This window comes from Anomaloglossus baeobatrachus, chromosome 4 (genome assembly GCF_048569485.1).
Source record: "Anomaloglossus baeobatrachus isolate aAnoBae1 chromosome 4, aAnoBae1.hap1, whole genome shotgun sequence".
In the NCBI taxonomy this organism is placed as follows: Eukaryota; Metazoa; Chordata; class Amphibia; order Anura; family Aromobatidae; genus Anomaloglossus; species Anomaloglossus baeobatrachus.
Window position 1 is genome coordinate 369,200,381 of NC_134356.1, and position 23,389 is coordinate 369,223,769.

At 45.4% G+C, this 23,389-nt stretch overlaps 1 protein-coding gene across 5 annotated transcripts in view; it reads right to left on the bottom strand.

Moving 5' to 3' along the window:
• The window catches only part of PIK3CG (phosphatidylinositol-4,5-bisphosphate 3-kinase catalytic subunit gamma), a 99,512-nt gene that overhangs the window by 23,848 nt on the left and 52,275 nt on the right, over positions 1-23,389 (bottom strand). For all 5 annotated transcript variants that reach the window (XM_075345155.1, XM_075345153.1, XM_075345152.1 and 2 more), the window contains 4 exons: positions 8,888-9,034; positions 6,536-6,626; positions 6,040-6,170; positions 3,557-3,668 (listed from right to left, as the gene is read on the bottom strand). In XM_075345155.1, coding sequence (XP_075201270.1) covers positions 3,557-3,668; positions 6,040-6,170; positions 6,536-6,626; positions 8,888-9,034 — 481 coding nt within the window. The remainder of the gene's footprint in view (positions 1-3,556; positions 3,669-6,039; positions 6,171-6,535; positions 6,627-8,887; positions 9,035-23,389) is intronic.

Genomic DNA, 23,389 nt, shown 5'->3' on the forward strand with positions numbered 1-23,389 from the left:
CATGGTGCCTACAGTGAAATATGGTTGTGGCAGTGTTCTTATGTGAGGCTGCATGAGTGTTGCTGAGGTTGTGGTGCTACATTTCATTGATAGTATCATCAATTCACAGATGTACTGCTCTATATGGAAAGAGAAAATGCTACTATTGCTTTGTGTCCTTGGTAGATGTTCAGCTTTCCAACATGATAATGAATTCTGAACAAACCAGCTGAGCATCCCTCTCCATCAAGCATCCAGGCTATAAAAGAAGCTGTTCTTGAAGAACGGAAACAGATAGCTGTGGCAATACATCACCAACTTGTTCATTCCATGCCTAGAAGACTTGGTCCTGTCATTAAAAATGGTGGATATCATACAAGATGTAGTAGTTTTGATGTGGGGTGTATTTATTGCTGCATCCACTAATTTAAGTAGAGCCCAAACATTTTGTAATCTTATTCTTCAAAGGGGGTGTGTTCATTTCTGATGAGCCCTATATATATATATATATATATATATATATATGGCTTGAGTCATATGTCCTTCGCAAAGTTTAATTTGCCCAATTCCAACCTTGCGGAAGCATCCCCAGATCATCACTGATCCTCCACCAAATTTCACAGTGGGTGCAAGGCACTGTGGCTTGTACGCCTCTCCAGGTCTCCGTTTAGCCATTAGGTGTTGGTCAAAGCTGAAAATTAGACTCAACAGAGAAGATTAACTTACTCTAGATATTGGGCTGGAATTGGGCAGATTAAACTTTGCGAAGGACGTATGAATCAAGCCGCATACAAGGTTATCCTGGAAAAAAACGTTTCCTTCTGCTCAGGCAAAGTTCCCCAACTCTGATGACTGTTTTTTCCAGCAGGACAATGCGCCATGCCAACCAGCTAGGTCAATCAATGTGTGGATAAAGGACCACCACATCAAAACCCTGTCAATGGCTAGCCCAATCTCCAGACCTGAACCCCATTGAAAACCTCTGGAATTTAATCAAGATGAAGATGAATAGTCACAAGTCATCAAACAAAGAAGAACTGCTTAAATGTTTGCACCAGGAGTGGCATTAGGTCACCCAACAGCAGTGTGAAAGACTGGCGGAAAGCATGCCAAGACGCATGAAAGCTGTGATTAAAAATCATGGTTATTCCACAAAATATTGATTTCTGAACTCTTCCTGAGTTAAAACATTAGTATTGTTGTTTCTGAATGATTATGAACTTGTTTTCTTTGCATTATTTGGAGGTCTGAAAGCACTGCTTTTTTGACCATTTCTCATTTTCAGAAAATAAATACAAAATGCATTGCTTGGAAATTCGGAGACATTCTGTCAGCAGTTTATAGAATAAAAAAAATTTACATTTTACTCAAAAATATACCTATAAAGAGAAAAATCAGAAAAACTGAAAGTTTTGCAGTTGCCTCTTAATTTTTGCCAGTGCTGTATATATATATATATATATATATATATATATATATATATATATATATATATATATATATTATATATATATAATGTATATGTATATATATATATATATATATATATATATATATATATATACACCGTGCCTACAAGTAGTATTCAACCCCCTGCAGATTTAGCAGGTTTACACATTCGGAATTAAGTTGGCATTGTGACATTTGGAATGTAGATCAGCCTGGAAGTGTGAAATACACTGCAGCAAAAAAGAATGTTATTTCTTTTTTTATTTATTTTTTTTAAATTGTGAAAAGTTTATTCAGAGGGTCATTTATTATTCAACCCCTCAAACCACAAGAATTCTGTTTGGTTCCCTCAAAGTATTAAGAAGTATTTCAGGCACAAAGAACAATGAGCTTCACATGTTTGGATTAATTATCTCTTTTTCCAGCCTTTTCTGACTAATTAAGACCCTCCACAAACTTGTGAACAGCACTCATACTTGGTCAACATGGGAAAGACAAAGGAGCATTCCAAGGCCATCAGAGAGAAGATCGTGGAGGGTCACAAGGCTGGCAAGGGGTACAAAACCCTTTCCAAGCAGTTGGGCCTACCTGTCTCCACTGTTGGGAGCATCATCCGGAAGTGGAAGGCTTATGGAACTACTGTTAGCCTTCCACGGCCTGGACAGCCTTTGAAAGTTTCCACATGTGCCAAGGCCAGGCTTGTCCGAAGAGTCAAGGCCAACCCAAGGACAACAAGGAAGGAGCTCCGGGAAGATCTCATGGCAGTGGGGACATTGGTTTCAGTCAATACCATAAGTAACGTACTCCACCGCAATGGTCTCCGTTCCAGACGAGCCCGTAAGGTACCTTTACTTTCAAAGCGTCATGTCAAGGCTCGTCTACAGTTTGCTCATGATCGCTTGGAGGACTCTGAGACAGACTGGTTCAAGGTTCTCTGGTCTGATGAGACCAAGATCGAGATCTTTGGTGCCAACCACACACGTGACGTTTGGAGACTGGATGGCACTGCATACGACCCCAGAATACCATCCCTACAGTCAAGCATGGTGGTGGCAGCATCATGCTGTAGGGCTGTTTCTCAGCCAAGGGGCCTGGCCATCTGGTCCGCATCCATGGGAAGATGGATAGCACGGCCTACCTGGAGATTTTGGCCAAGAACCTCCGCTCCTCCATCAAGGATCTTAAGATGGGTCGTCATTTCATCTTCCAACAAGACAACGACCCAAAGCACACAGCCAAGAAAACCAAGGCCTGGTTCAAGAGGGAAAAAATCAAGGTGTTGCAGTGGTCTAGTCAGTCTCCTGACCTTAACCCAATTGAAAACTTGTGGAAGGAGCTCAAGATTAAAGTCCACATGAGACACCCAAAGAACCTAGATAACTTGGAGAAGATCTGCATGGAGGAGTGGGCCAAGATAACTCCAGAGACCTGTGCCAGCCTGATCAGGTCTTATAAAAGACGATTATTAGCTGTAATTGCAAACAAGGGTTATTCCACAAAATATTAAACCTAGGGGTTGAATAATAATTGACCCACACTTTTATGTTGAAAATTTATTAAAATTTAACTGAGAACATAACTTGTTGGTTTGTAAGATTTATGCATCTGTTAATAAATCCTGCTCTTGTTTGAAGTTTGCAGGCTCTAACTTATTTGCATCTTATCAAACCTGCTAAATCTGCAGGGGGTTGAATACTACCTGTAGGCACTGTATATATATATATATATATATATACGCGCACACACACACACACACACACAGTGTATGACTAGCGTTACCAAACATAAACTGATGTTTCTAGAATAATGTTCTGGATTACACCAGTAAATTTCATAATGATTTTTAGGGGATGTGAATAAAGAGCATTCTAGGCTTAACTCTAATCCATTTTCATTTCCCATGCCACTGAGCCATTATGAGTTGCTAAATATTTTAGTGGAGATTAAATATTTAAAGCAATTCTGTGTCAGAAGAGAAAAAAATGACACATTCAGTTCATGTTCACTAAAAAAATACAAAGTGTGTTTGTGCTCTATTATACTGTATTTGTCATTTTTATTTTTTAAACCTGTTAAAACTATAGTACAAAGAAACAGAAAATAAATGAAGTACAAGCTCTGATCTTACCTGTTTCAGTTACCATTATATTGTCATTGTGTCTGTCCCCAATTCCAAGTACAAAAGTTGCTACACAGTATCCAGCACAGGAATAAACAAACCTCTCCACTGCCGCATTCAGCTATTAGGAAGTGAAATGTTCGTATTAGATTAGTGATATATAATGAACACATTGCTTCAATCACTGATCCCTCTATCCTAAATGCTTTTAGAAAATGACTATGTTGTGTCAATGTGATTCTGGTTAATAAAGGAAATAAGCTGTGACTGCAGACTTCTGAATCGTGACAGTGTGTGGTGTACACGCTATCACATTTCCCTGGTATCGCAGGTGCGAGCGTGCAGTCATGTGACCATATATATGTGACTTGCATACCCGCAGACAAGTGCCAACCAGACATGTCAGGCTTCATTTATTCACTTCTATGGAGAGAAGCTGAGCACATGATATATACACGGGACTGCAAGCATGTAAATCGCAAACATACGGTTGAATGACTGCCCACTTGCACTGACAATACCAAGGAATTGAGCACGTTGTCATGATTCAGCAGTCTGCAATAGGCGCAACTGCAGACTTTTGTCCCTAGTCTAGACAGCCACTTTCATAGAATGTAGGATGCGCTTTCAACTATATTTTTTTCTGAAAGAGTTTTACAGAGTAAAACACAGATGTTTGCAATGTAGGAGTCAGTCTCTGATTCATGATGCTTGTGGGTCAGGCAGCAGGAATCATGTGACATGTTCCCATAAGCTGTCAGCCCAATTTTGTAATCTAAGCATATGGCTGTAATACAGATTACGTTGATATCTTTGGTGAAGAAATCAGCCTTGTAGTCTTTCTTTATTCACATTTTGAAGTTTTCTGCTAATTGACAGTTTTTGGTGCAAAGGGGCCAGACTGTACACTGTGTACCGCCATATTTGCGATTCCCGGCCCTTTCACCTGCCTCCAGTTTGTGAATCACCTACTTCCTGTTTAAAGTCTCAAAAATGATCTGACATTCAAAGACCGGATGCAGGCAGAGGGTCGGGGAATCACAGAAAGGGAGGAGAAGACCCAGTGTACTGTCCAGCCCCTGTGCATCGAAAGCTTCTAAAGGTGATTAAAAAGAACAACAAAGTGGATTTCTTCACCAAATGTATCAATTTAAATTATTTTACACCAATATTAAAGCCATGTCTTTATTTTATATTACAAAATCATAACAGGTTCCCTTTACATCAAGAACAACAGAGGTACATTAATATGCTGTCGATTATCTCCATTGTTATATCTTAACCTGATTTCAGCCATCAACTTCCCTTTTTAGCTATTCTGCTTCTCCGGAAGTCTTAATGCTGATATAGATGTGCATAGGATTTGTTATTTTTTCCATATAAGTTTCGCAATCCGTTACTTTTGATGATGACTGCCACTTCCATCTCTATTTTATAATCTGTAGGTTATTCCCTATAACATGCTCATTTTTATATGTACATTTACCTGTCAGCCTTTTAACTTCTGGTTTTCCATTTTATGTGTGTTTATTTATTCATTTATTTTTGTAAAATTATGGCAGCAAGGTGGCTCAGTGGTTATCACTGTTGATTTGCTTAAGGGTGCTTTACACGCTGAGACATCGCTAACGATATATCGTCAGGGTCATGTCGTTAGTGACGCACATCCGGCGCTGTTAGCGACATCGCAGCGTGTGACACCAAGGAGCGCCGATCAACGAGCGCAAAAACGTGAAAAATCGTTGCTCATTGACACGTCGCTCATTTTCCCAATATCGTTGCTGCTGCAGGTACGATGTTGTTCGTTGTTCCTGCAGCAGCACACATCGCTATGTGTGACACCACAGGAACGACGAACATCTCCTTACCTGCGTCCACCGGCAATGAGGAAGGAAGAAGGTGGGCGGCATGTTCCGGCCGCTCATCTCCTCCCCTCCTCTGCTATTGGATGGCTGCCGTGTGACGTCGCCATGACGCCGCACAAACCGCCCCCTTAGAAAGGAGGTGGATCGCTGGCCAGAGCAACATCGCAGGGAAGGTAAGTCCGTGTGACGGGTGTTAGCGATGTTGTGCGCCACGGGCAGCGATTTGCCTGTGATGCACAACTGACGGGGGCGGGTACGCTCGCTAGCGATATCGGTACCGATATCGCAGAGTGTAAAGTACCCTTTAGGATCCCAGGTTCAAATCTCACCATGGACAACATCTACAAGGAGTTTGTATGTTCTACCCGTGTTTGCTGGGTTTCCCTTTCCTCCCACACTAAAAAGGCATACTGATAGTAAGTTTAGATTGTGTGCCCCAGTGGGGACAGTGATTATAATCTCTGTAAAGCGTTGCAAAGTATGATGGCACAATATATATGGAAAGCATAATAAATAAGCGGAGTAAGGAATGTATAACCTTATCACGATGACAGCTGAAGACATTTTCCTGGGGATGTTGAATTTACATACATAACATACAAAGATTAGAACCATTATAAAACATACCTTATCTTCCAGAGGACATTTCTCTTTTAGCCACTGACTTAGAACTTCATCTTTAAATGCACCAGTGTTTCCAACTGTACTCTGCTGTATCTGAGCAATGGTGGTCGCATCTTTGACAATTTCAATCATTCCTAAAAGGGGAGAAGAGTTAGAGAACAAAGGTCATTGGTCTATACATGAATTAAATGGAATCTGTCAGCAGGTTTTTGCCACATAATCTACTCCGCACAGAACATGATCTGCCAGACGTCTAATGCATAGTATTACACGTGACACCTTTTATAATCCATGAAATATCTAGGTCAGGCGTAATTGCGATCTCTGTATTTTGGAATAAGTGGGCAGACAACAGTCTTCCTCTATTGGTGGTGCACAAATGGTATTGTCCCTACTGCATGAATAAGCAACCACCTAAGCAGAATATTCTCCAGTTATCACATAAGGAGGCAAAACATCTATCACAGTATGGATTTACTAATCCCACATCATCACTCACCTATCTTATTTCCTGTGGAAATGCAGCCATAGGGTAACAAACAAAGGTCTAGTGATTCACCCTCCCAAATAGATTCCATAATCCGCAGTATCTGAAGAAAATTTACAATACAGTTAATGAATATTATTGCCTCTATTAAACAAGTTTTACCAATATAATTATTTTGGCATATTAAAAAAGAACTCTCATCAAAGTTTTATCTTTTTAATATAATGCAATAATTATATTATATAGCACTCTGTACTTGCAATTGCTCATTTTGCCTTTGGGCCCAGTTAATTTTTCTTTTTTCCATTAGGTCAATGACATCACGTGAGTTAAATCAGATTAGCTGAATGCTTCTAAGCTCTATGAAGAAACTGAAATTCTCTTTTCCCTGCATTAGTCATAATTAGAACTACAAATCTAGGTCACTGAAAACACTTTTAATTCTAATGATAACTCCATGCAGAGAAGAGACTTCCTGTTTCTGCATAGAGCTTGGGATTCAGATAGTCTGTTTTTAAACACTTGATATCATAGACCTAATGGAAAATAGAAGAATTAACTGGTAAAAGGGCAAAATGTGTAATTGTAAGTACACAGTACTATATAACATGATGATTGTAATATAAAAACTTTGGTGGGAGTGCTTTTTTTATTTTATGGCTAAATAATTGTTTGTATGGTGAGTTTCTAATTTTTGGGACACCCAAGATAAAAAGTCAACAAAATAAGAAAACATTGCTTAAATAAATGGATATCCAAAAGCTGGTATTCAAAGGGGTTCTCCAAAAAATGAAATACAACTAAACAAATAATGCACATTTAAATATGTTTAAATAAAATGTTTCTAAATAGCGTATTTTCCAGCGTATAAGACGACTGGGAGTATAAGACGACCCCCAACTTTTCCAGTTAAAATATAGAGTTTAGGATATACCACATATGCTCGAATATAAGCCAAAGCCCCTATTTTACCACAAAAAAAACTGGAAAACCTTATTGACTCGAGTATAAGCCTAGGATGGGAAATGCAGCAACTACTGGAAATTTTCAAAAATTAAAAATAGATCCCAATAAAATGTAATGTGTCCATCCTTGTGCCCCTTCCCTGGGCCCTCTAGTAATGTCCCCATTGTTTAGTAAGGTGCCCTGCAGTAATGTGCCCATTTTTTAGTAAGGTGCCCTGCAGTAATGTGCCCATTGTTTAGTAATGTGTCCCCTGCAGTAATGTGCCCATTGTTTAGTAATGTCCTCCTACTGGTCACCTTCTTGTCCCCTATTATGCCTTTGTTTACACACAATAAAAAATATTCTCACCTCTCCTCCGTTCCCGCAGTGTCCTCGGCTGATTCTTGCAGACCGCAGGCACGTAGACCTCTCAGTGATCTCGTCCAGTGTACGGAGCCACCACTGCAGGCTGCCATCATGGCTTTACTGCACTTGAATGCTTTAAAAGCATTGAACTGCTGTAAAGTGCTGACAGTAGCGGCGGCTCCGTGCTCCAGATGTTATCATCTTGGGGTGCTTCTTGCGGACCGAAGGCACATAGACCCTTCTATGATCACGTCTAATACACAGGGCCGACGCTGCTGTCATCATTTTACTGCAGTTGAATGCTTTGCGCCGCCGTTGGAAAGCATTCAACTGCAGTAAAGCCATGATGGCAGACTGCAGCCCCATGCATCGCCCTATAAGACGACACCTGGCGTATAAGATGACCATCGACTTTTGAGAAGATTTTCAGGGGTTAAAAAGTCGTCATATACGCCGGAAAATCTTTGTTTAGCAAAAAGTTATGCTTTATCTATTGCACTGTGTCAGGATTTTAAACATGGCAACTGCTAGGGCATGCAGTAGGATGGACTGCATGAAGCACGACATAGATGCACTAAAAACGTCAGGATGACTGAGCTGAATATTCATATTCAGTCAGCTATAGTGTTTTTTTTTACTCTTTAGTCCGGATCCGCCAAATGTCCTGTCAGGTTGATTGAACAGAGGAATGTGCGTTCATGATGCCTAACATGACGCTGCTCTGGTGTGACTGCCTCGAGCTTCATGCAGCCCATGCTACACCTTCCTACTATGTAACCTCTGAACTCTAGGGCGGGTTGGGATTTATTGCAGCTGCCATCTTGGAATCCTGACAGAGTGCAGTAGATAAAACATACATTTATGCCACATTTAGAAAAATATTTAATATTTCAAATTTGTATTATTTATTTTACTCATATATTTTAGTACATTTTTCAGAGAACCTCTTTAAAGTATTTTTTCAGTAAACCTTCTAGTGGGATGATTAAATATAATAGAAAACAGCTGAGGTGTCAGTTGATGTGAAATAACTCTTGGTGATACAAATGATACCTGTAAAATGAGCATATCCTGACGAAGGTCATCTCCATGCTTGAATATTATTCCTATAGTCTCATTGGACAATGCAGTTGTGTCAGCACATTTAAATTCCAGCCACAACGGCTTCTTTTTTGAGGCCATTACTTTACATTTTTCCACCTGTTTTAGAAAACAACAAAAACAAAACAATATTTCTTAAGAACTAATTAATTATGTCTACACTGAAATATAATGTATTTCAGCTTGGAATATGACTACTCTTGCTGTCTAGGAAGCACATACAAAGGCTGAATATTATGTCTCCTAATCTTAGCAAGGAGGCGGTGGATGGGCTGCCCCTGATGTCATGCACATCCTGCCCCTTGTCTATTGTGAGAAAGACAATGAGAAACTATCACTAGCATCTGATCCATTCATCACCACATACAGAGATACTGTTTCTCCCTGGAGCACTTCTCAAAGCTCTCTGATTTCTGAACGGGGTGCAGTGATACCTTGAGGAAGAGACAGTGTAGTACTGTGTCTTCTGACTATGAATGCTGCCCTCATCCTATTTCCTCACTCTGCAGGTAGAGGATATCAGAAGAAAAATAGTTTCATTTCATTCTCAAATCATATATATAGTTGCAGTATTATTTTCCTATATTAACCCCTTACCAAAAAGCCCGTTTCCATCCTTCTAACAGAGCCCCGTTTTTCAAATCTGGCATGTGTCACTGTACATGGTAATAACTTTGTAATACTTACTCCAATATCAAGGATTCAGAGATTGACACTTTGAACTTCATTACAGTGGTAAATGTAGGTCTGTCACATTTAAATTTATGAATATATCGGAAATTTGTCAAAATTGAAATATTACATTTTTTCAAATAAAATGATGTTTTAACCTGTCACGTTGCAAACTGCTAACCTGCAGATATGCCCCTGCCCGACCCCATTTTGGAAACTACACCTTTTGAGAAATTTTTTTAGGACTGTAGTGAGCATTTTTAACCAGCAGGTGATTCACAGAATTGGATAACATTGGGACGAGTAAATTCAAATTTACCATATTTTCCTAATGTTGCTTTGCCCCCAGGTTTTTAATTTTCAATAGGTGAAATAGGAGAAAACAATGGTAAAATTTGGGGGGGCGGAGCGATGTAGCTTACCAGAGAGGACGCACAGAGAAGGAGCTCCTCTAATCCTGACTTCATCCTGGCCGTTTAACACCCGGTACCTGATCCGACAACCTGCCCACCAGCTGCTGTGACAAGGGACGTCGCCTGGAGCCTGTCGGTCCCCATCGGTGCTATTTTTCTTTTAATCCTGCCGGCGGAGACTAATCTCCTGAGCAGAGGCATTGTCTGGGGGCTGGCTGTTCCACTGGAGCTGCTCCCTGAGCCCTGCACAACATCACTGAATCCCCTGGGGCTGGAGCGTGGGACGCAGTGGCCATCTTCCCTGCAGCTGCATGGTGAGCGGCAGCGTGTGACTCCAGGAGCGGAGAGGAGCAACAGGCATATACCCACAGAGGAAGACCTGGGAGCGGTGAGCACAGGGAGTTATCTCCCCTTTAGCTGTGTATCTGGCAATCAATGATCAGCACACTTAAGCTGGTGTCACACATAACGACGACGACAACGACGTCGCTGCTACGTCACCATTTTCTGTGACGTTGCAGCGACGTCCCGTCGCTGTCGCTGTGTGTGACATCCAGCAACGACCTGGCCCCTGCTGTGAGGTCGCCGGTCGTTGCTGAATGTCCAGCTTCATTTTTTGGTCGTCACTCTCCCGCTGTGACACACACATCGCTGTGTGTGACAGCGAGAGAGCGACGAAATGAAGCGATCAGGAGTCGGCACTGGCAGCTGCGGTAAGCTGTAACCAGCGTAAACATCGGGTAACCAAGGGAAGACCTTTCCCTGGTTACCCGATGTTTACGCTGGTTACCAGCCTCCGCTCTTGCTGCCAGTGCCGGCTCCTGCACTGTGACATGTCGCTGCAGTATGCATCAGGTAATTAACCCGATGTATACTGTAGCAAGGAGAGCAAGGAGCCAGCGCTAAGCAGTGTGCGCGGCTCCTTGCTCTCTGCACTGTGACATGTAGCTGCAGCACACATCGGGTTAATTAACCCGATGTGTACTGTACCTAGGAGAGCAAGGAGCCAGCGCTAAGCGCGGCTCCCTGCTCTCTGCACATGTAGCACAGCGACGTGATGATCGCTGCTTCTGCTGTGTTTGACAGCTAAGCAGCGATCATAACAGCGACTTACAAGGTCGCTGTTACGTCACCGAAAATGGTGACGTAACAGCGACGTCGTTGTCGCTGTCGCTTAGTGTGACACCAGCTTTAGAGCCAGCGGCTGTGCAGGAGACATTAACCCCTATGGTGCTGGAGGGTTTGGAGTGTGAGCCTTGAAAGACAGGCCCTGCAGACTCTCTCTGACACACGAAAACATAGGAGAGACACATATTGAAGTCCCCACACTGTGCAGGCCTGCATCACCCTGATAAATATACTCTAAGTGCTGTGCTGCCCTGGGACTCCCTTCATTGTTATTTTACAATATAAAAGTTGCAGTTTTCTGGCTCTCTGGAAGAGGTGGGCAAGAGGAGACGGACATATTATAAAAATATACATTGCAGAGGCACGGATTTGGACGCACGGGGGCACGATAAGAGAGGGGTGCAGAAGCGGCAAACCCCCAGTGAATCAACATGAGTCCCCCTAAACAAAGTGGAGCTATTGATAAGCTTAAAGAGTATGCAAGGGGTGGTCAGGCAGATGCCCCTAAAGCCAGGAGAAATACCACTCTAAAAGATCAAGCACCACTGGCTGATGGGTCAGAAGAGCAAGATGATTTAACCCTAAGACAGGTGTATGAACAGCTTCTACAAGCAATTTCTACAAGCAATAGCTCCCTCACAGGGAAGATTGAGGAGGTACACTCAGAGGTGGGCCGCTTGCGTCAAGACATGCAATCCCTGAGGGCCCGAACAACAGAAGCTGAGACACGAGTGTCAGAACTGGAAGATCAAATAAAACCACTTAAAACTAAAATGACTACAATGGCCGGATCAACAAATGCATGGCGCCAGAAAGCAGATGATCTGGAGAATCGCATGCGTCGAAACAATATACGGATCATAGGACTGCCAGAACACTCGGAGGGTCAGCATCCGGAACGGTTCCTGGAGGAGTGGCTGAAATCTAATCTTGGGATCAAGTTCTCCTCGACGTTTGCGGTGGAGAGGGCGCACAGAGTTCCAATGAGACCTCCTATTCCAGGTGCACCGCCGCGTCCCTTCTTAGCAAGGATGCTCAACTGCAGAGATAGAGACACAGCACTCCGCCTAGCCCGACAGAAGAGCCCACTTAAGTTTAACAACGTTACACTCTCGATCTTCCCAGACTTTTCGGTGGACCTCCAGAAACAGAGGGCCCACTTCATGGATGTGAAGAAAAAATTAAGGGAGCGAAACATCATCTATTCTATGCTATACCCTGCCCGGCTCCGCATAGTGCATGAAGGGTCGTCTCTGTTTTTCACTACACCTGCTGAGGCTGAGGACTGGTTACAGTCACACCCGAGACCTAAGGGGCAGAAGCAATGAGGCTACGTCTACTAAGTGACATTTGTTGAGCCCCCTGGTGCCCTTCATCTCCCATAAAAGCTTGAAGCCCCCTTTGGAGAAAGACAAGACTTCTCCGTGCCTTGAGTGATGGAGGAATTGGCCAGGAGTTGGTTCCTGTGAGATGGGAGCCCTATTGTGCACTCTAATACCACCTATACCAGGACACTGCATTCAGTGGTGGTATCCCCATTGATGTTTGAAATGTTTTACAGGACTTATCGGAAAGGTCCTGAAGTTCGATATTGTTTTTCTATGTTTACAGCTGCTATTGCATTAACTTTATTTCTTCGCAGAGATAGGCTTAAAACTATTGGTGGGTTAACCACATCTAATTGCGGGGTGAAACGCGCCTTATACTCGGGATCCTGGTTCTATAAACAGATTTATATGATATGGGGTCAGAGATGATAGTTATGACCTGGAATGTCAGAGGCCTTAAGTCGCCCAAAAAACGTATCAAGGTATTTTCCCAAATTAAGCAAATCAGGGCTCAGCTGGTGGCACTAGTAGAAACTCACCTCACACGAGACACAGCCAGACTAGTAAACAAAACCATGGGTACAATGGTCGACGCATGCGTTCCACACCACCTACTCCAGAGGTGTCTCTTTATTGGTCCATAAAAACATACGATGGGAAGCAAAGGTGGTAAGGCGTGACCCGGAGGGGCGGTTTGTGTTTATATATGCGTCTATAGATTCTAGAGATTATGTGCTACTATGCATTTATAACCCCCCACCGGCTCGCGTTTCCGTTCTTAAACAGGCACTGAGCTTTGTCCTCAGCTACCCAGATGCATATGTGTTATGCATGGGGGATTTTAACCTTGTGATGAATGAGGAGCAGGACAGGTTTCGGGTAGATGGGGGGAGACAACAATCGACCCCGGATTCGACTGACTTACAGCAATGCGTGGAGGGAGGCGGGTGGATAGACCTTTGGCGACTCCGACACCCTAAAGCCTGCTTTACACGGTACGACCGATTGTGCGATTTCACAATCGATCGTACCCGCCCCCGTCCTTTTTGCGTCACGGGCAAATCGCTGCCCGTGTCGCACAAAGTTAGTAAACCCCGTCACACATACTTACCTCTCGTGCGACCTCGCTGTGGGCGGCGAACGTCCACTTCCTGGAGTAGGAGGGACGTTCGGCGTCACAGCGACGTCACACGGGCGCCGGCCAATAGAAGCGGAGGGGCGGAGATGAGCGGGACGTAAACATCCCGCCCACCTCCTTCCTTCCACATAGAGACGGCGGCGGCCGCGGGAGGCAGGTGAGCTGCTCATCGTTCCCGTGGTGTCACACGGAGCGACGTGTGCTACCACGGAAACGATGGTCAACTAAAGTAAACGATATTATGGAACCTAACGAGCAGTACCCGACTCACTATTTGTGAACGATACTGCATCGCTAGGAGGTGTCACACAGGCCGGCATCGCCAGCGATGCCGGATGTGTGTCACAAAAACCGTGACCCCGACGATCTATCGCACGATAGATTGCCTGGTGTAAAGCAGCCTTAACACTCGAGAATATACATGTCACTCCTCCACTAGACGTACGCTGTCCAGACTGGATTATATTTTTGGGTCAAGCAACGTCGCGACCTGGGTGGATGATGTGGTACACGGGGTCAGGGGCATATCAGATCATAGCCCAGTGATCCTCACTCTTAAGACTAATCAAAATGTTAGCAAACCCTTTTGGAGGTTAAACCCCTTTTGGTTGAAATTAATTGATCAAAGCGATAGGACCCGGACCCAAATAGAAGATTTTAGAAAATATCCACCCTAAACCCTGGAATATTAACTTGGTGTGGGATACTCTCAAGGCTTACCTTCGGGGGTGTCTTTCTTCAACCATAACATATCTTAAAAGAGCGACTAGAAATGAGGATGACATGGTGGAGGGGAGACTTAAGGACCTAGAGGCAGAATATATTACAGCCCCAACCGATGGAAACAGAGCAGCCTGGATGCATTCATACAGGCTGTATATGCAACACTCTGAGACCAAATCCAAACGCAAACTGTTCTTCACTCGACAATCTTACTTTGAGCTTGGAAACCAGTCCAGTAAATTACTGGCATATATGGTTCGGCAGCATAACACCTCAAATACAATACTAGGTATACGGAGGGCAGACGGCTCTACAGCCACATCCCCTGAAGATATCTTGGAGTGCTTCCATGAATATTATAAAACCCTATATACTTCTAGAAGCCCTCATGGAGTTCAAAGCTGTGGGGCATATCTATCGGATTTGGAGTTTCCCACTTTGAGCAGATCGCAACGGGAGTCTCTGGAGGCGGACATCACACTGGACGAAGTGATTACAGCCATCTCAGATATGGCTAGGGGGAAATCTCTGGGTCCAGACGGTCTCCCCATAGAATTCTATAGTAAATATTGTGATGATTTGGCCCCGATTTTATTAGATGTTTTCTCTCATTTCTCAATTGGTGACTCTCTACCTGCCTCCTTATACGAAGCGCACATAGTTGTGCTGAGGAAGGAGGGAAAAGACCCATTCGAATGCGGCTCATACCGCCCTATATCCCTAGTCAATGTGGATTATAAGATCTTTACCAAAATATTGGCGTCCAGGCTCAATTCAGTTATATTGAGTATAGTTCACCCAGATCAAACAGGATTTATGCCTGGAAAAAACACCTCGATAAATATAAGACGGGTCCAATCCATAGTACAGTATAGTACATTGTTCCAGGAAAATGAGTGGGCCTTGGCCTCGCTGGACGCGGCCAAGGCATTTGACTCGGTAGAATGGCCATTTTTATTTGCCTGCCTCCAGAGATTCGCCTTTGGGCCTAAATTCAGCAATTGGATTCATATATTGTATAAGTCCCCGACGGCCAGGGTACTGGTCAATGGCATTATATCTGCACCTTTCTCACTGAGACGGGGCACGAGACAGGAATGCCCTCTGTCTCCAGCATTGTTTGCACTAGTTATTGAAGCCTTGGCAATTAGAATCCGCTCTCATCCACAGATCACTGGAATCACTATAGCCGACCGCACAGATCAAATAGGATTGTAAGCGGATGACATGGTTGTCTTCTTAGATCAAGTGCAAGAGACTCTACCGGTGGTTATAGACACTATAGACAAATTTGGGGAGTTTTCGGGACTACGCATCAACTGGGATAAGTCTGCTTTGATGCCATTAATGAACGGGTCTGGAATTTCAATGGAGGGTAGGTCACCTTTGCAAGTGGTAACTAGCTTTAAATACCTGGGAATACACATACAGAAAGACCATACACTAGACTATCAGATGTGTATAACACCACTCCTGGAACACGTTAAACTTAAATATAACTCGTGGAGCAAGTTACCCCTGTCGGTAGTTGGCAGAATCAACTTAATCAAAATGATATTACTTCTAAAGCTTAAGCCTGCTTTACACGGTACGACCGATTGTGCGATTTCACAATCGATCGTACCCGCCCCCGTCCTTTTTGCGTCACGGGCAAATCACTGCCCGTGTCGCACAAAGTTAGTAACCCCCGTCACACATACTTACCTCTCGTGCGACCTCGCTGTGGGCGGCGAACGTCCACTTCCTGGAGTGGGAGGGACGTTCGGCGTCACAGCGACGTCACACGGCCGCCGGCCAATAGAAGCGGAGGGGCGGAGAAGAGCCGGACGTAAACATCCCGCCCACCTCCTTCCTTCCACATAGAGACGGCGGCGGCCGCGGGAGGCAGGTGAGCTGCTCATCGTTCCCGTGGTGTCACACGGAGCGGCGTGTGCTACCACGGAAACGATGATCAACTAAAGTAAACGATATTATGGAACCTAACGAGCAGTACCCGACTCACGATTTGTGAGCGATACTGCGTCGCTAGGAGGTGTCACACAGGCCGGCATCGCCAGCGATGCCGGATGTGCGTCACAAAAAACGTGACCCCGACGATCTATCGCACGATAGATTGCCTGGTGTAAAGCAGCCTTTAGTTATACACTATAACATAGTGCAGTGTCAGTTACCAAGTACTTCTTCTCTATGCTGAACTCGCTTACTACTACTTTCATATGGGGGAGATCCAGACCCAAACTCCGGTTATCCATTTTACAGAGATCCAAGAGACTGGGAGGGATGGCTCTGCCGGAGTTCTTCCTGTACTATCTGGCGGGGCAGCTTAAAGCACTAGTGGCCTGGATGCCTGGTTGTCAACTGCCGAACTCCGAGAGTCACTTGGCACACGCGGCCGGGACTGACTGTTTGGTGGGGTTTTTGGAATCAGATGGACTGAGAATATCACGGCAACTACCCCTCCTCAAGCTGCCAAACAAAGAGCCTCATGGTCATAGCTTAGAGTCTCATTGTGGGCAGCACCAGACAGGGTATAGAATTAACCCTCCAGTGTGACCCTGAGACAGCACACTCCAGGAGCAATTCAAAAAACGAGAGCACTAGGAGTATTAGTGCAAAAGTAGAAATTTATTATAAATATCAATAAATAACAACAGATTATATAGAGGACGTATAACAAGCAAAATAGAGGGAATAAATGCCCGGGTCCCAAAAACCACGCTGAAAATATCTTTTGTGGAGTCAAGGTATAAGGACTGAAACAGGCCAGCTTGCAGGTAATCTGAATAAATATAAAGTGCTGAATCACATAGATTCCAATAGTAAGCAAAGATAACAGATCCTGCAAATCAAACCTGATTCAAGACAAGCCCCCATACTAATACATGCAATGTTGCTGAATACAGAGTTACATACACAATATTCATAGAGTCGCTAAAGCAATAGTGGAGGACCTATGTATACAGATTGGAATCCGTAGAACAGCCTTTGCATATCCACACGGTAAGGTGGAGGGGTGCTTACCGAAGTACAGTGGTGGTTAAGGGGAGCCAGGCCAAACCAGAGGGGACCTCCGACGGCCGTTTCGCGGTTGACACCGCTTCTTCCGGGAGGAGTGAGTGCTCCTCAAGCTGGCAAGATTGGTCTAGCGACAAGCTAAGAGAGTGGCACATTTTGAGGGAGTGGTGGCGGAGCTCCCACTATGGGGGAATAGCCACTTCCATACTCTGAGAGATCACCCCTCAGCACAATTTTGTGTCACTCACTATGTCATTACACTGGGTGATCTATATGCCCCGGGAACCACAACCTTCAAATCCTTTGACCAGATCCAAACTGAATATAATATCCCAAGGTCGCAATTTTTTAGATACCTGCAGATTCGCACAGCGATTCAGTCCCATATGCAGAAAATTGGAACGGGGAAACTGATATCAACACTCCCGATGATAGGTATCCTAAAATCACAGGGACCTCGGGGTTTAATCTCAGCCATATATACTTACCTGTTGTCGGTGGGGGTGGAGTCGGACCCCTTGCCAGCCCAGGATAGATGGAAATCTCTAATTCCCTCTCTACAGGGAGAGGAATGGGAAGAGATATTGGAATCTCCGACTGCGGTATCCCCTTCGGTTAATAATAAGTTGATTCAATGTTAATTGTTCACCAAGCGTACCTTACTCCAACTCGATTATTTAGTATGGGCCGTTCTCGCACATCGGAGTGCCCGAGGTGTCATCTCTCAGGGGCAAATTTCATACATATGATCTGGAGCTGTCCTAATATATCCTCGTATTGGAGGGGAGTGACATCCCTGCTATCATTGATTGTGTCAATTCCTGTTTCATGCGACCCATTGATATGCCTATTTGGGGTAATGGAGGAAGAGTCCTGGGATCATTCTATGATAATATTCCTCAGAGGGGCATTATTTTTGGCTAGAAAAGTAATAGCCTTGCGGTGGATGGGGGATTGGAGTCCAACTGTGCGGTCCTGGGTTAAATTAGTCAATGCAACTATAGTCTATGAGCGGGTGGTATACTACAACAGGGGGTGCCCGGAAAAATTTAACAAAATATGGGGTCTATGGAACTCTTCTCCAGATACACTTACAGAGGCTTAGAGGAATCTATGCGAATAGAGGTGGTTCCCGTTGGATGTTGGGAGATGGAAGCTATCCTACGGTATCTTGCGGTAAAGTGATGCAATGTAGCTGTTGTTCTTTCTTTTTCACCTTTTTATTCCCTTTTCTACCCTGTTTCTTAAAATATGGTCATGCTGATCTTTAGAGCTGTTCTTATGCTTAATATAAAACTGGATATATATGCAAATGATAAGAAGAATGGATAATACTATTTTATCTTGAGTACAACAGATACTATGGACTCTAATATGATTCTTCAGTGTTGTGAACGTATAGCACTATCCATGTACTGAGCTATTTCTCACATTGTAAATGTCAGCTATACCATGTTTGAAACTGTTAATAAAACGAATTTAAAAAAAAAATGGTAAAATTTGTTACACAATTTCTCCTGAGTTCACCAATACTCCCTTTGTGAGTGAAATCTAATCTTGAAGTACAGTGGAACGCTCAGAAGGGAAGGAGCGCTATAATATATTGCCATGTCTCATTGGCAGAGCCCCTGAGGTGCCAGAACAGAAGAACCCCCCATAAGTGATCCCATTTTACAAACTACACCTCTGAATGACTTTATCTAGGGGTGCAGTGGTCATATTGACGCCACAGATGTGCCATAAATGTTTCTACCATTGGGCAGTAAAAATAAAACAATTTCATTTTTACCATCCAAAAAATTGTTTTAGCCCTAAATTTTACATTTTTACACAGGGAAATGGGTAAAAATGGTACCAAAATTTGTCACACAATTTCTACTGAATGTAGCAATAATCCACATGTGGCAGTATATAGTGAAGAATTAAGGCTAAGTAGTGCGGCCTGACGTCATGGTGACGCAGCCTTACAGAATGGGTGTTGTGAGGCACTGGGTTGCCCGCACTGCTGGTGCACTGTTGTTGCGGCAGTGGTTGGCACAACGCACCTTTAAGGCTATCAAAAATTAGGGACCCACTCAGAGGTTCGCAGTGGGATTCATACAGTCTGATCATAATGTTAAACTAAGATCCTCATGTTCACGTCTATATATTTTTACCTGTCTTTTTCTACAGTTCTGTCATTTTTTACAGCTGACTTTTTGATAGCATTCTATTTCTCTTTTTTTCCCAGTGGATTGATGAAAGAAAACCTAAATTTTGCCACGCTTTTTATTTATTATTTTTAGTGTTCACTGAAGGGGTTAACTAAAGTGGTTTATAGATCGGGTTCTTTTGGCCTTTGTGAGGTAGCACGGTCGGCTGCGCAGCAGAAGACACGGGATCCAGGCATTAAGGTTCACAGCACACGGTTTTAATGTCCAAACAAAAGTCCATAACACAATACATGTGCCTCTCCAGCAGAAAACTCAGGGAGTTCTGTTCACTCCCTCACACCCGGCACACCTGCCCTCGTTCCTGTTTCCTTTTAACCCTTCCTTAAGCCTGTAGGGAAACAGCATTAACCCTATAGTGGATTTACTTTCTATCATGGAGTGAGCACAACCTGGGCGAGACATACCGGCCGTCATAGATAACCCCGGTCACAGTCTCACATACCCCCCCCCCTCAGTTCAAGCGTGCGGGGTTGAACTCCAGCCATCAAACACGGGCCGCGGGACAAGGCATCGGCGTTGCCCTGCAACCTACCGGCCCGGTGTTCAACCGTAAACCGGAAGTTCTGCAGAGAAAGGAACCACCGGGTAACCCGGGCATTCCGTTCCTTGGCGGACCTCATCCAGACCAGTGGAGAGTGATCCGTCACCAAGCGAAACTGCCGTCCCAGCAGGTAATAGCGTAGGGACTCCAAGGCCCACTTGATCGCCAGGCACTCCTTCTCCACTACGCTATAATTCCGCTCGGGAGGGGTGAGCTTCCTACTCAAGAAGGTGACGGGGTGTTCCTCCCCCTGAACCACCTGAGACAGCACTGCCCCCAGGCCGACCTCCGAGGCGTCAGTCTGTACAATGAACTCCTTCCGGAAATCAGGGTTGACCAGAACGGGCTGTCCGCACAGGACCTCCTTCAGGGCCCGGAAGGAGTCCTCGGCCTGCGGAGTCCACCGCACCATGACGGACTTCTTGCCTTTGAGAAGGTCCGTCAAGGGGGCTGATAGTCCCGCAAAATCCTTTACAAACCTCCTGTAGTACCCCACGATACCCAGGAAGGCCCTAACCTGCTTCGTGGTCAGGGGTCTAGGCCACTTCTGGATCGCCTCAACCTTGTTAATTTGGGGCTTAATCACTCCTTGGCCTATCACGTAGCCCAAGTAGCGGGCTTCCGTGAGTCCCAATGCACATTTCTTGGGATTGGCTGTCAATCCGGCTGTTCGAAGCGCGTCCACCACCGCTTGTACCTGTTCCAAGTGGGTCTGCCAATCGGAGCTGTAAATAATGATGTCATCCAGGTACGCTGATGCATACGCCTGGTGGGGTTCCAGCACTAAGTCCATCAACCTCTGGAACGTGGCCGGAGCGCCATGTAACCCAAAAGGCAAGACAACATAGTGGAAGAGACCCTCCGGCGTAACAAAAGCGGTTTTCTCCTTGGCGGACTCCGTTAGTGGCACCTGCCAGTACCCTTTGGTCAGGTCGAGCGTGGTAAAATATCGCGCCTGTCCCAGCCTATCAATCAGCTCATCCACCCGGGGCATGGGGTAGAGATCGAACTTGGATATTTCGTTCAATCTCCTAAAGTCATTGCAGAACCTTAAGGAGCCATCGGGTTTTGGTATTAGGACAATCGGACTAGCCCATTCACTCCGGGATTTTTCGATGACCCCCAGGCGTAACATTGTCTTTACTTCCTCTGATATGGCTTGTCGTCGAGCCTCCGGTACCCGGTATGACTTCAGGCGTACCTTCAGGTGGGGCTCGGTGACAATATCATGTCGTATCAGACTGGTCCTACCGGGCAGCTCGGAGAAGACATCGGGGTTCTGCTGAACCAACCGTCTGGCCTCTCGCCTCTGTTGCTTGGTGAGGGCTTCTCCAATCCTTACTTCCGGTTCGTCCTCTCCGGAGGTCGCTGGAGCCGGATGTGAACGACCCGAAGAGGAGGGAGGTGGGGAAAAAACAGCCATCAGGCTTTCCCGTTCCTGCCAAGGTTTTAATAGGTTGACATGGTATATTTGTTCAGGTTTCCGCCTACCGGGCTGCAATACTTTATAGTTAACCACCCCTACTCTTTCCTTTATCTCGTAGGGGCCTTGCCACTGAGCCAGGAATTTGCTCTCCGCCGTGGGGATCAATACCAACACCCGATCCCCGGGTTTAAAGGTCCGCACGGTGGCTTGTCTATTGTAGCGGCCGCTTTGCGCGGCCTGAGCCTCCTGTAAGTGCTCCTTCACAATTGGCATGACCGCGCTTATGCGGTTCTGCATACCCAAAATGTGTTCAATCACACTTTTATGGGGGGTGGGCTCTTGTTCCCATGTTTCCTTTGCCAGGTCCAACAATCCCCGGGGATGTCGCCCGTATAACAATTCAAAAGGCGAAAACCCCGTGGATGCCTGTGGCACCTCTCGTATGGCAAACATCAAATAGGGAAGCATCATATCCCAGTCTTTCCCGTCTTTTGAAATCACCCTTCTTAGCATGGTTTTCAGGGTTTTATTGAAACGCTCGACTAAACCGTCCGTTTGCGGATGATACACAGACGTACGCAACTGCTTGATCTGGAGTAGCCGGCATAGCTCTTTGGTCACTTTAGACATGAATGGGGTCCCCTGATCCGTAAGGATCTCCTTGGGCAATCCCACCCGGCAGAACACAGCAAACAACTCCCGAGCTATAAGCTTTGCTGCAGTATGTCTGAGAGGTATCGCCTCGGGATACCGGGTGGCATAGTCAACGATCACTAGGATGTGTTGGTGCCCTCGAGCGGACTTTACGAGGGGCCCCACCAGATCCATCCCTATCCGTTCAAAAGGGACTTCTATAATGGGTAACGGTACCAACGGACTGCGAAAATGGGTCAGGGGTGCAGTAAGCTGACACTCCGGGCAGGTTTCGCAGAACCGTTTTACCTCCCCAAAGACCCCGGGCCAATAGAACCTTTGCAATATTCGCTCCTGCGTTTTCTTGACCCCTAGGTGGCCACTCATCAGGTGTTTATGAGCCAAGTCGAGGACCCGCCGGCGATGCGGCTGGGGCACCACCAACTGTTCTACCCCTACGCCCCGTATTTCATCTACCCGGTAGAGTAAATCCTGCTTAAGAGCGAAATGGGGGTACCTTACCTGGGCACTGGGCAGCTGTGCCACCCCGTCAACTACTGTCACCCGACTCCGGGCATGTATTAACGTAGGGTCCTGGAGTTGGGCTGTCCCAAACGTATCCGGGGACGCCTCCAACTCCGGGATGGGCTCGACCGTCTCAGCCTCTCCTGCCAATACCTCTAGGGGCGACCTATCGGGTTCACACTCTGTCCCTATCATGGTGACCCCTACGGCAGGTGTCCCGGATTCAGGATTGTAGGGCTCAGGTCCCGGACCGACCAATATCTGAGGGGACTTAGGGGGTCCCCTCCATAAAGTCCAAAAATAGGGCAGATCCCTTCCTAGGATCACGTCATAAGGAAGAGTGTTAAGAAGTCCCACCTCATGTTGCACCTGACCGCAAGGTGCTGTGATGGTGACAATCCCCGTGGGATAGTCGCGGCGGTCCCCATGTATGCAAACCACCCCCACGGTGCGTCCTGTGGCCTTTACTTTAGCTCTCAAGGTGGATCGCACAAGGGTCACTAAGCTTCCGGAATCCAACAATCCTGTAACCGGACATCCATTCACCTGTATTTGGCACAAGTGGGGCTCTGTCTCTGGGGAGACCAGGTCAGCGGTACACACCACCTGAGCATACATTGAACCCCGCCGGGTAACCCCACAATCCATGGGCTCCGTGGTGAGTGGACACTGGGCTTCCACATGTCCCACCCGCTGGCA